Source organism: Neoarius graeffei, chromosome 11, assembly GCF_027579695.1.
Source record: "Neoarius graeffei isolate fNeoGra1 chromosome 11, fNeoGra1.pri, whole genome shotgun sequence".
NCBI classification, from domain to species: Eukaryota; Metazoa; Chordata; class Actinopteri; order Siluriformes; family Ariidae; genus Neoarius; species Neoarius graeffei.
In genome coordinates, this window is record NC_083579.1 from 44,526,156 (window position 1) to 44,539,383 (window position 13,228).

General features: G+C 41.7%; 1 protein-coding gene across 3 annotated transcripts in view; it reads right to left on the bottom strand.

The window, feature by feature from the left end:
* Nucleotides 1–13,228, bottom strand: part of LOC132894318 (pleckstrin homology domain-containing family G member 3) — a 63,834-nt gene that overhangs the window by 46,460 nt on the left and 4,146 nt on the right. For 2 of the 3 annotated variants that reach the window (XM_060933982.1, XM_060933984.1), the window contains exon 2: nucleotides 7,517–7,621. In XM_060933982.1, coding sequence (XP_060789965.1) covers nucleotides 7,517–7,583 — 67 coding nt within the window. In that variant the 5' untranslated portion in view covers nucleotides 7,584–7,621. The remainder of the gene's footprint in view (nucleotides 1–7,516; nucleotides 7,622–13,228) is intronic. The other variant, XM_060933983.1, reaches the window with a different exon arrangement.

Below are 13,228 nucleotides of genomic sequence, written 5' to 3' on the forward strand. Positions count from 1 at the left end.
ATTAATGCTTCTCGTTTAAACCAAAAAGTTCTATTTTGGTCTCATCTGTCCACAAAACATTTTTCCAATAGCCTTCCGGCTTGTCCACGTGATCTTTAGCAAACTGCAGACAAGCAGCAATGTTCTTTTTGGAGAGCAGTGGCTTTCTCCTTGCAACCCTGCCATGCACACCATTGTTGTTCAGTGTTCTCTTGATGGTGGACTCATGAACATTAGCTAATGCGAGAGAGGCCTTCAGTTGCTTAGCAGTTACCCTGGGGTCCTTTGTGACCTCGCGGATTATTACACGCCTTGCTCTTGGAGTGATCTTTGTTGGTTGACCACTCCTGGAGAGGGTAACAATGTTCTTGAATTTCCTCCATTTGTACACAATCTGTCTGACTGTGGATCGGTGGAGTCCAAACTCTTTAGGCTACATCCACACGACAACGAGATTAAAAAAATAAATAAATAAATAAATAAATAAATAAATAAAATATATATACATATATATATATATATATATATATATATATATATATATATATATATATATATATCTCGCATCCACATGGGCAACGGATCAGTAAAATATCAGGTACATATGGCAAAGCAACGCTTGCTGAAAACGATGCAATACACATGCCACACCTCTAGGTGCGCTGTAAGACGGTCCCATCGGAGACACCACAACAATAGAAGAAGTAAGGACGCATGCGCATAAACTATTATGCGCGAGACTTCATATTAGCCACAAAGTCAGAAAAATCTGTTCGTAAAATTACGTTATAATGACCAAATACAATGAAAAGTATTTTTCCAGTCTAACCTGTGAAAGGTAATCCCATGTGATCTCGTTTGGACGGCAAACCTGTTGGTACAGTTAAACTCAGCACATGAATGAGGCATCTTTATTTTCCGCTTTGACCCATCCAATATGGTGGCGAGGATGACGCATGATTCTACGCGGAAGACGGCGTCTTTAATGGTCCGGAATAAATTGAATGCTACACATTGATGGATTAATTTGTTCTTCTACGCCCTTTTTGAGGAATGTATTGTAGGACTTAAACCAACATCTGAAGAGGTGAGATCGCTCCTTTTTTTCCCTATTTTTGCTGGCGGGATTGACTCTCTCTCTCACTTTGCACCATTACACAATAAATATTCACAGTGAAAATATTTTGTAAGCGCGTTTCATGAACCAAGTTATAGGATTTGTTGACAACTCGCATCGAGTTCGTTACACTTTTACCTGGCGTGAAGCACATGTGGTTGTGACGTCATCGTAAACAAATCCGTTCTACTCATCCAGACGACTTCGCAACGGTGCCGTTGCCAGATCTTTCCACTCTGGAACCCGTTCTCAAAAGATTGCGTTTTGGGGCACCCAAAACACCGGTGCCGTGTGGACGCCAGGCCGAAACGATAAACAATTTTATCAGATTCACCTGAATCCGTTGCCGTGTGGACAGGGCCTTAGAGATGGTTTTGTAACCTTTTCCAGCCTGATGAGCATCAACAACGCTTTACCTGAGGTCCTCAGAAATCTCCATTGTTCATGCCATGATACACTTCCAGAAACATGTGTTGTGAAGATCAGACTTCGATAGATCCCTGTTCTTTAAATAAAACAGGGTGCCCACTCACACCTGTTTGTCATCCCATCCATTGAAAACACCTGACTAATTTCACCTTCAAATTAACTGCTAATCCTAGAGGTTCACATACTTTTGGCACTCACAGATATGTAATATTGGATCATTTTCCTCAATAAATAAATTACCAAGTATAATATTTTTGTCTCATTTGTTTAACTAGGTTCTCTTCATCTACTTTTAGGACTTGTGTGAAAATCTGATGTTTTAGGTCATATTTATGCAGAAATATAGAAAATTCTAAAAGGTTCACAAACTTTCAAGCACCACTGTATTTTAATTTCACTTGAAATCACATCTCTGTTTACATCCTGACTACAAAACTAGCACCCTGAAATACACACAGGGAATACTGTGAACACTCCAAAGTTCTTGACATGAGAAGGTACAAAGGACGGGTGTTCCTTGAAAACAATGCCCCACGTCAGGTGGCAGCAAAATACCATGGTACTGGAAGCAGGAAGCAAATCCAGTTATTCACCGAGAGATGCTCAGGGTGAGCGAGACAAAGCAAATTGTCACCGTCTTCCACTTCAATTCCATCTTACTTAAGTGGTGTTTACATTAGACCATATCAGCGGATCATCAGATTAACGTTTTTAAAACGATTAGTGTGCACACAGCAACGCCAATACACGATTCGCGTGCACACAGCAACGCCAATACACGGATACGCTCGGCTCCGCAGGCATCCTGCGCTCCAAATCACTCCGCCCTGAACAGCGAGTGCCCTCTGGAGGGTGCGCACTCCGGCCCTGCGCAGCTCACAGAGCGCGCGAGTGGAGCGCACGAGCAGTGATTTGGGACTGAGCCGCCGTGTGTGTGATCTCAGTGCATGTCGGGCATGCGTGTCACTTACCACTTGCAAGTGGAAGGATGGCAAGCCTAAAGACCATCATAACTACACAATGGGCAGTATTTGCATTAGTATTTGCAGTATTTTCATACTTTTATACTCTTTAATGAAAGGTGATACAAGGCGGAAGTCTGCGCCGTTTTTCAGCAGTCGCGTCACATGACCAACGCCAGCGAATCAGGAAGGTGGATGTCACAGTGACGTTGTCCAATGACGACGCCAGCTAGAGCTCAGCACAGCGTATCCGCGTATTCTCAATGTTTACACAGCACCGGACCAGACACGATCTGGATTGAATACGTGGACCCTGGCGGATTCCCGTTTCCTGGCGTTTCCAGGCGGTTTAATGTAAACGGACAGTGCATCCATGAAGAAAACGAGACAGATACGGTCTAATGTAAACTTGGCCTTATAGTCTCATTTCTAAACAGCAGCCGATTTTGTTCGATTAGATCATGAAGGCAGATTTTACCAAATAGTCATTCATCCAGGCCATAATTTAGAAACCATATACAGCATGTATAGCACTAAGTACAGCTGGGACTAATCACATAAATTCAGCAGACATTCCAGATAATAAGGATATCTGTCCATCAATGAGCAATCATCACAGACTCCTGTAACACATGCTTACAAGTGAAGGAATCTAGTTTGGACATTCCATCTCACGTGCTTGTCATACGTCCCTCAAGACCACAAGTGCACCTCACTCCTTTTAAAACAGAGTTCACAGACCATCACATGCCATCAGCACGAGCTCCAACTCTGACATAGCATTCAGTTCAAGCATCCACATTAGACCACAGAACTGAAACATCATATCTCGTTATCTTCACGCAAACCCCACAATTTAAAACCACTTAGTGTTTGCGTCTCCACTTCTGTCTTATAATTTGAAAAAAAGATTGCAGGGCTCAGGGAGGAACAGGGCCAAATTCCCAGATAGCATCAGAGGGGAAATTATCAAAGGCCAAGGAATATTCAACTTCTCAAAACATCACAGAACTGTGGTTAAGCTGAACAATAATTAAAATCTACATTTTCCTGACAGTTGTGTCAAATTACGTCAGAGATATCCAGCTAATGATCACCTTGGAATACAAGGCAGAGATTCCACTAGAGAAAGGAATTTTCTAACATGCACGCAACACTAGACCATCAAACAGTCCACAGATCAAATGGGTTGCCATAGCGTAATTCCTCAAAAAATAAAAACCCTTTTCCCCAAAAACATGGTAGATTCCTTCGAAAGGTTCAATGCAGCATTGCAGGACAAATCAGCCCAACTTTCCCATAAGAACAGCAGGAGCCTATAGAGCCAATTAACCCCAATGGTATTACACAGACCTTCTTGCCCCCTTCTGAAGTACCTCTATTCAAATCTCCATTTCCTTCCAACAACATAGACCATCTGTCAGGTGGAGAGGATGTCGAGGTGTAAGCTCATTGCAAACTTTACCAGTGAGCCTGAAAATCCACAGGAGATCCTCAGTCTGGGTGACACAGTGCAAAGCGAGATGTGGGAATCCAGTTGAACGAACATGTTCTGTTGATGGGTGAGGCTAAAATGAAAACATTTGACACTTCTCCACAACTTGGTTGAGGCCAGTCTCTCTCAGTTTAAAAGGGGTAGTCGAAGGAAATCTCCATGGCTACATGGAATGCCTCATTAAGCTAATGTTCACAATAAGTGCCTTCCCTCTCACACTAACCACCCCCAGCGTTATCAATAGCTCTTTTGCTGTGGACAAACTAGCAGCTCCTAACAAAAAGTGCAATGGACCAACAAAGTCAAAAGCTAAAAATCAGACTAATCCACTGTAAAGGTTTTGGATATGCAAGCTATTGTGATGCAGAAAAATATGTGAGAAAATAATGAGAGAAAAGGGTGCGCTGTGCATTAGTGCAATAAAAAGACAGTAAATTCCTGTCCAAAGGCTGCTTTCATCAATTGTCCTTGCTGAACTGCTGCATTCATGCATGGGGCATATGCTATTCTTCTTTGGTCGCAGCCAAACAGAGGAGATTTGAAAAGACCCTGCGCTTACAGATTGTCCTGGGGCAGGAATGTGGTGAGAGAGTCATGAAGGCTTTGGATCATCATCGTTCTGTTAAAGACATCATCTAGATATTGAGTCAAGTTTACTAGTGCCGAAAGGCATGGATACAACTCTCATCTGTCTGGAGTTTCAAAATGAATCAGGCTTTCAGAATATGTTCACTTCCAAAAAAAGACAAGAACACGAGAGAGAGAAAGAGAGTGTGTGTGTGTGTGTGTGTGTCTATATGCTATACAGACCAAACATGGCCACCTGGACAAACATTTTTAATATAACTGCTAAAAAACGAATCAAGTCTGATCAAGACTATGGAACAAGTCTAAACTCCGCTATTTTTTTGTTTTATTTATCTTAACCACAGGCAACCATCCACATTCTATCCTCAGCTTCTTTCCTGAAGCACAACATTCCCTTTTACCATCTCAACCTGTCATTTATTAATCCTAGAACAAAGCCTGGTGAATTGAGAGATGGTGCTGAATGAAGCATTTATTGTGTAAAAATAGGTAGAACTTTCCCCTCTCTAGTCCCAGGCTTTTCTTGGCTCCTGTTGATTATGAAAAAGGAAGGAGGAGAGATGGAGCCTGAGACATGCTGGCATTCTTCAGCAAGTGGTACATCAGTGCCAAGCACATTTGCCAGCCAGCTAGAAGAAAGACCTATTGATGGATGATATCCTACAAGTTTAAAAATAAATAAATAAAATAAAATCCACTCTGGCTGTAGACCTGGTATTCAGACATTGCTGCAGCAGTCTCAAAAGTAGCCGGTCACCGGCGGCAAATCGCCGGCTATGGCTTGTTATGCCGCCGGCTATTGTCAGTCGAGTCACAAAATTTAATATTAAATATTTCTGACAGCAAAATAAGTTGTGAACGTAAATTACATCCACTATGTCATGTATGTCCGTTGCCGCGTCAACTGTGTTTACATCCTCGACACGAGTGCAGCCATTACTGCCACCTGTGTTGCCAGATTGAGTGGTTTCCCGCCCAATTTGGGCGGTTTTAAGTGCATTTCGGCGGGTTTTGAACATATTTTGGGCTGTAAAATGTCAGCAGTATCTGGCAACATATTTTTTACTTAATACAAGAAATTAATGGATGCCAACGTTTTTGCCAAAATGGTATTTTATTTTCCATTGTTTAGGCAGCTTCAGCATCATACTGTGAGATTCTGTTCAAATTGTTTTTTTTTCTTCTATGAAGCCTGAGCCATTTATTTTATTAGTTTATAATTATTGTTTAATTTAGTCTTCAGGAGAGACTGCCTGCACACAGTACTAGTATTAATAGTTTTTTTTCTTACATGAAAGCTGAGGCATTTACATTATATTTGAAGGTAACTTCATGTTGTGCTGTGAGGTTCTCTGCACTTTAACTTTTGAACCAACAGGTGCATTTGGATAAGTAAAGCCCATTTTTCTGCATTTTTGTAGTCCTGGTAATCTTTTATATTGGTAAAGTTGTTTATAGGACCATTTCTCAGTGTCTGTTTTTTTTATCAATAGTTTTTCAGTAATAACTTAATATTTAACATATCACTCGATTTTAAACAACCCCCGCGCCTCCCCCATGGCTTGCCCCCATAGTCTCCAAAATTTCTGTGGGAAACACTGGCATGCGTAACAACGCTAATCAAGCTTAAGCTAGATGACCCGCCTCAAATACCCGTCCCGGGTAAATGTTATCCCAATTTTAGATGGCCTGTTCCAAACCATCCCGCCCCATGAAAAATTCGTACTTGCATATCTCTCTCTTATATATATATATATATATATATATATATATATACACACACATATATATACATACACCTGCACGCAGACATTTTACCATTTTGTACCCTGCTGTAAATTATTTGTACCCTGCTATTCTCCCAAACTTTGAAGCTCCTGTACTGCACGTTGAATGTGGAGACTTAATCCATTCAAAACCACAAATGTTTAATAAGAGCCTAGTTTAGCAAATCTAGCTAGACCTCTAGCTTTTGTGAAATATCTGATCCTTTTGGTCAGTAAACATGGTGAGAACTATCCGTTTTCACAGAGACAGTTTGAATTACCATGTTTAATGACCAAAAGTACCAGTTCTTTTTCATCCAACCATTTTTAAAAGAAAGAGTTTTGTTTGAAATGTTATGCTATGAACTTTTTTTTTTTTCTACCCAGTGATTACATACAGCTTGTTGGGTCAGTGTTCAAAACTTTTTTTTTTCCTTCAGTGCACAGAAGTACATTTATCCCAGGTTATATAAACTAGCTACACAGAAAATGGGATATCACCCCCCTATGTGTAATAGCATAGCAAGCAAAATAGCAACATAGGCTAACAAACATAAGTATTACACTAGCACATTTCATGACATGAATAATAACAACAACAACAACAACTCAGAGATGACCTAGCTGCATACCTTTATCTTTTGCACGTTTCTCCTCCGATTTTCCTACTTGCATTCGTACTGTACAAAGTTAGTAGTGCGCCATTTGATAGATTCCCCTGCTCCATCTACCTTGGGCTTCCGGTGAGTAGACTTGAGGTCATAGGTCAACCTATCCCCACTACCCTCCCCATCTTGTATTTCTGAGTGGGAGACCAGGAAATATCCTGCCTAGTTCACAAACTACAATCAGGGTGCTCACTCAGACAGATTAATTCACCTACACAGCGTCATCAGATGTGTCATGCAAATGACGGACAGAAAACCAATTGTGCAAATGTCACTGCTCAAATTTGTTCGTTTGTGCAAGTGCCCTGTTCTGCCCTGGGCGGTTGTTTGTGTCACTCATACCTAAATCCACCACTGCTAATAAGAACTATAGAGAGTTGCTGTATGTTATGAGGCCCAGTGCTGTGCTACTCCCTCCACGTCACCATACGGCCTGCTCATGGAGATGTTAGAAATAAATGGTGTTTGGATCTCTAAAAACACAAAAATGCATTAGAAATTGAGGAACTTACCTTCACCCATTGAGACCCGATGATGATGACGACGACGACGACGACTGTGATGAGACTTCTCTGGCATGTCACTCAAGCTTCAGACACTGCAAAAGCAAAACATACCTGAAACAGAGGACAAATGAAACTTGTGTTTTCCAGACTCACATTAATGTTTAAAGCTGTTATCTGGTGCCTACTTCTCAATTTCTAATATGACTGTTTATATAAAACAAACAAACAAACAAACAAACAAACAAAAAAAACACACAATATGAATTTTAGAAACGAGCAATATAATAATTCTCTAGAAATATCCACTGATTATACTTAATAGCCTCTCCAATCTGATTCAATGGTCCCAGGAAGTCACAGCATCTTCAAAATAGCGTCCTCATTCTAGCAGCCACAGTACATAAACAACCACCACCACTGTCAACTTTTTTCCTCCCTCCAGTCAAGACTATTAATGCAACTTAAATATTTTGACATATTTGTGCTTCTATATGGACCTTTCTTCAGGGCCCAAGTATTCAGATCCATGGAGTTAGCTCAGAGCCACGCATTCCAGCTGCCCCCTGCTTTGCCCTCCGTTCTAAGGGAAATGGCTATGGAGTGTTATCGGCATGAGAGAGAGAAATTCCTGCCATTCCAGTGCACAGAGTAAATCAGTGTTCTGTATTAGCTTGTGCCAGCCACTTGCCACCTCAATGAATATTTGCCAGTGGGCAGAGAAAGCTAGTGGGCTGGCAGAACTGCAGTGGTGAAGCTTTCCAGATCTGGACTGAATGTAGTTGTGGTCATGAGCAGGTCAAGCAAACACTTAAACCAAAAACTGAACAGTAATGCTTCCCCATTTAGACTTTATATAAAAATTTATTTATAATAAGTCCTAGATTTAAAAAATGATCAATTCACAGAATTGAGAACACAGTCCATTGATAGAAATGTACATACCAAAAGACTGCATTAATTAAGTAAACTCCCCTTAAAAAAAAAAATAAAGGGGGGGGGGGGGGGGGGGGGGGTTCGACAAAACATTTCAGACAAGCTATGGATCAGTCAGACAGACATGCAACCCCTGGTTCAGACCAAATATGGATTTCAAATCCATGCTCCAAAATGTTAACTCACACTACGTAATATCACACTGTGCAAACAGGTAAAGGCAACTCTACATATCTAATCACTCTTAGCCAAAAGAAAAGCTCCAAAACAAAGGACAAGTGGCTAAAGGAGAATGGAACTCAAAGTCAAAGGCAGAAAATGAAAGTTTACTACTTCACTGTAGGACACACTGTCAGAAATAGGGTTACAGTTGGAGCCCGTTTCTGTCCCCCAAGGTACAGTCTACACTAATGTACCCCCTAAGGTTTATTACTGGACTTCAGGGTAGCCATGTGTACCTTTTTAGGGTCAAAAAGGTACATACATGTTCCCAATCAGTATATAAAGGGTACAAACGAGTACCTTAGAGGGTCCTGCCCCAGTGACAAGCCATTGTACCCCTAAAGGTACAATGATGTACTTTGTTTTCTCAGAGTGTAAGAGCAGAACGTCTGTGGGTTTGAGTGCAAACTGCATGCATCTTTTTATTCACTGCAGCATGATCATGGACAGGTTTCTTTAATGGGGCTGAGAAGGGGAAGACTGCTGCACTTCCCACATCAGTAACGAACCCTTGACAACACAGATTAGTTCTCCATTCTTGAATTAAATTAAATTAATTCTGGAGAACAGGCTCGTGATCTCCCCTCCTGCTATCCCAGTGAGCTTCTGCCTTTCGAATGGGAACAAGATCAAAGATCACAGCAGCAGGAATTCTTCAGGGATTAAGTCCTGCATTGTTCCTCAGTGTAATCTTTGAGCTCTGCTACAAGCGGACAACCTGCTGCACCAAAACCAACGGCCACGAGAGGTTTGGCAATTATCTCTCAGTGGCTGAGTGGAGTTCTGCGTGTGCACGCTACACTGCCTTACCAAACCCAAACACATTGTGCATAGCTGCCAGAGTGGAGATAGTTTGAAATGGTGCAAAAAGGAGCTGAAGTCCCTTTAAATGGTGTTTATGGCATGACCCAAGGGCAACTCCTCCATAAATATGCAGGGGGCAGTTCACAATGTGTTCAAGTCTATTTATGCTATTGTGAAACATGCACAAAAAGGGAAAGCCCTGTTGTTGTGTTATCACGACTCCAAAGAGCAGTTTTTATGAGGAGGATTTAAAAAAAAAAAAATAATAATAATAAAAAAAAAACCACTTAAGCTTCTCTCTCTTTTTTCTTTTTTTTAAGTTACCATCAACAACTTAGGACTTACTATTCTTAAATCAAACATGAAATAACGTCCAATATTCATTCATCTATTCATCTTCAGAAATCACTTTGCCCTGGTCAGGGTGGAGGTGGATCCAGAGCCTATCGTGGGAACACTGGCTATGATGTTAAAGAATGCACCCTGAATGGGATGCCAGTCCATCACACAGCACTCATCCACACTCGGAGCAATTCCTCTACCAGCATGCTTTGGGAGGTTGGATAAACCCAGAGAACCAGAATGAACCCATGAACATGAGGTGAACATGCAAAACTCCATGCAGTAAGCCGAGCTCAGGATTGAACCAAACGATGAAATGTTCTATATACCGTATGCCTGCAAACCTCAACAAAGCCTCACATCTCACTTGAAAGAAGGGTTATAAAATAAAAAAAAAAGCTCAAAATATTAACTATTTGTTAAAACATTAAAAATAACAACAAAAGGAGCAGCAGATACATCAGGACTACTTTGTATTAGTTCTGTTTTTCTGTCACTCCTTTTGCTGCCATTAAAAGCCAAGCCTAAGAAACCACCACAGCACACACCAGATGTGTAACTGCCCAGCTGGCACTGAGTCAACTGCAACTAGAAAGCATTTGTTCCTCCAGCTGATAAAACACTCTAACCACTACATGACCTGTGAAACGACTGCCACCTCACCCCCCACTCCTCCAAAAACCACAACTTAGCCAGTGGATATCAAGGACTCATTCGCTAATTAGAGACAGACGGAGTGACCGTCTTCCGCACATGACGCTTCAGGCAGTTAAAAGATTTTATAACTTCTTAGCAATGTTACACAGAAACAGATGCTGTTCTCACATATTGGCTCAGAGGACACAGAGTTAAGTCAGAGCTTTCAGTGGGACAATAATATTCAGCAAGATCCAAATATGAAATAAACAGACCTTTCTACCTTTGTGACATGCTGTTCCTGGAGCAATAAATCTCCCCAAAAGAGCAAGAATGAGCTTTGCAAAACAGTCTATTCGAATTATCTGCCTAACAGGAGAAGAATGTTAAGAATCTATGCTTTTGTTGCCCAAGTCTGAGCATTTGTAAAAGAAAGACTCCCAAGGGAGCTTTTTATCTACAAAGAAATGTTTTAGATAAGACATATGGTGAAGAAGAAAAAAAAGTAATCTCTGAAATATATTGAGAAAGGAACGACTGTTACCCAACATGATGAATCTGCTGCAATATTTTGTTGTCGCTCAAGAAGGTCCATGAGAATTACAAAATGTACGCCTGATAAACAGGTGAAGTGGGTTTTAAGATACAATACCATAAAGGAATCAAAATCAAGTGAATTACTGGAACTGATTTTAAGATGGACACGATAGTACTGTATGCACAAACCGTCACCTATACTTACTGCAACCGAAGATGGTCTCCTTCAGGGTTAAACACACTCGCAGGAACACTAGACAAGCCTCTCAAGGCAAGAGAGCGACAATTACTTCCTCGATTAAAACACATCCGACAGCCAAACAAACCCAGCTTCCGAGCTGCACTAAAAATATAGTTTCTTCGACCGACTCCTTTCTTCAGCGGCCACATTTAACTCTACATCCCAAGTAGACCCATGGGATCAGTGGCGTACTCCATGGGTCTCGGAGTGACATCATAAAAGCTCTCTAGAGAAGCACCATAGCCAGATCTTCACTGTACATCCTGACAATTCACAGCAGTGTCCAGTGATGGCCTGACTAAAGCCAAGGTTTTATTATTTCAGCACTGTAGTGCACGCATGTCCTGGATGACCTTGTTCTTACTGCAGACATCCCCCCCCACCACCACCCTTTTTTTTTTTAAAAGAAAATTCTTCACTCCACGCAGTAACACAATACAAGAGGAGTGTCCATTTTCCCACATTTTCCCTGTGGCAGTTTAACTCCAACAGAGATCAGCTGCTTGCTGTCTGTCCTAACTCGGGCTGGGGGTGGTGACAAAACCGCCATCATTCACTCCCAACCACACACTTTCACACACCCACTCCGGCTCTAACAGCACACAAGTTCCACTCAGTCTTCAGCTCTACACAAACCCAACAGCCCAATTAACCCGCTGCCTGAAGCATGCAAGAACAAATACAAGTCAGAACAATCAAATCAGACATGTCTATTCGTTTTGAACAACGCCTACGATTTTACTTTTATTTTCAGATCATGCAATACCATGAGGAGGAATTCTGCTTGCACTTTCCACATTTTTAACAAGAGAATGAGCCTCGTTTTCAATATCGCACCATAAGGCATCTTAAATAAATAAATAAAATCCACAAAGCTCACAATGTCTACACTCTCAAAAAATAAACTACATTATTATATTTTTAAGGGTACAACTGCTCGTCACTGGGACAGGACCCTCTAAGGTACTTCTTTATACCCTTTATATACTGCTTGGGAACATACCTGTACCTTTTTGACCTTTAAAAGGTACACAGTTACCTTGAGGTCCAATAACAAGCCCTAGGGGGTACTTTAGTGTAAACTAGCAGTGATTGCCTGTGAACCTGACTTCCTCTGAATGGTGCTCTTCACAGGGGCTGTGTTGGTCATACAGCTGCTTGGAATTGGGTTGAGTGGACGCATGTTTTCACCACGTTCTGTCAAAATGATGTAAATCGCTTCCCGTATCTCCTCAGTGACGTAGTCCCAGCCCTAGCAGAAGTCACCAGCAAGGAGCACCAACTGTGAGATCCTGTACAATCGAAACTCTCAGGTGAGTCGGGGAGGGGATTCCCTGCCAAGGCTGTGCACAGTGTGTTAGCACGAGCATGGAGCCGATGGGAAATTAAGTGTGTTGGATTAGCACTAATCCCATGTTTTAGAAAAACGAAAATGTTGTCTTGGGTCCCTCTGGGGTATCACTAATCCACGTGCAAAGTATGGAGTATGTGCGTCCAGCTGTGTCAATTTGCATAGGTGAACAGACCGAGAGACACACAGCCTTCCTTTAGTAGTATATAGATAGACTGTAACCTTGGAGGACAGAAATGGACTCCTACTGTACCCCTATTTCTGATAGTGTGCACATGGGTTAACGATCATTTCCTGTGTCGGATTAAAGGCCAATTTATGCCGACAACCCAGTCCTCGCAGATAGCGTCGCAGACAGTGTCTGCGTAGCCCCCCCACCTTCGCAGACGCTCTGCGCACACCTCCCAAAAATTGTGACCACCGCAGAAGCCTCGCAGACAGCGCCGCAGACAAGAGGGCTCCGATTGGTCCACTCTACATCCGCTGTACACGCACTTCCGCTTCCCTACTTTCCCGGTTTGGTTTGTTTTCACGACCGCCATTTTTAAAAACACGAGCGAAGATGGAGCAGCACGAAGAGCGGTTGATTGAGGAAGTACGTACATCTATACGACTCCAGTTCTAGTCATTATAATAATAATAATAATAATAA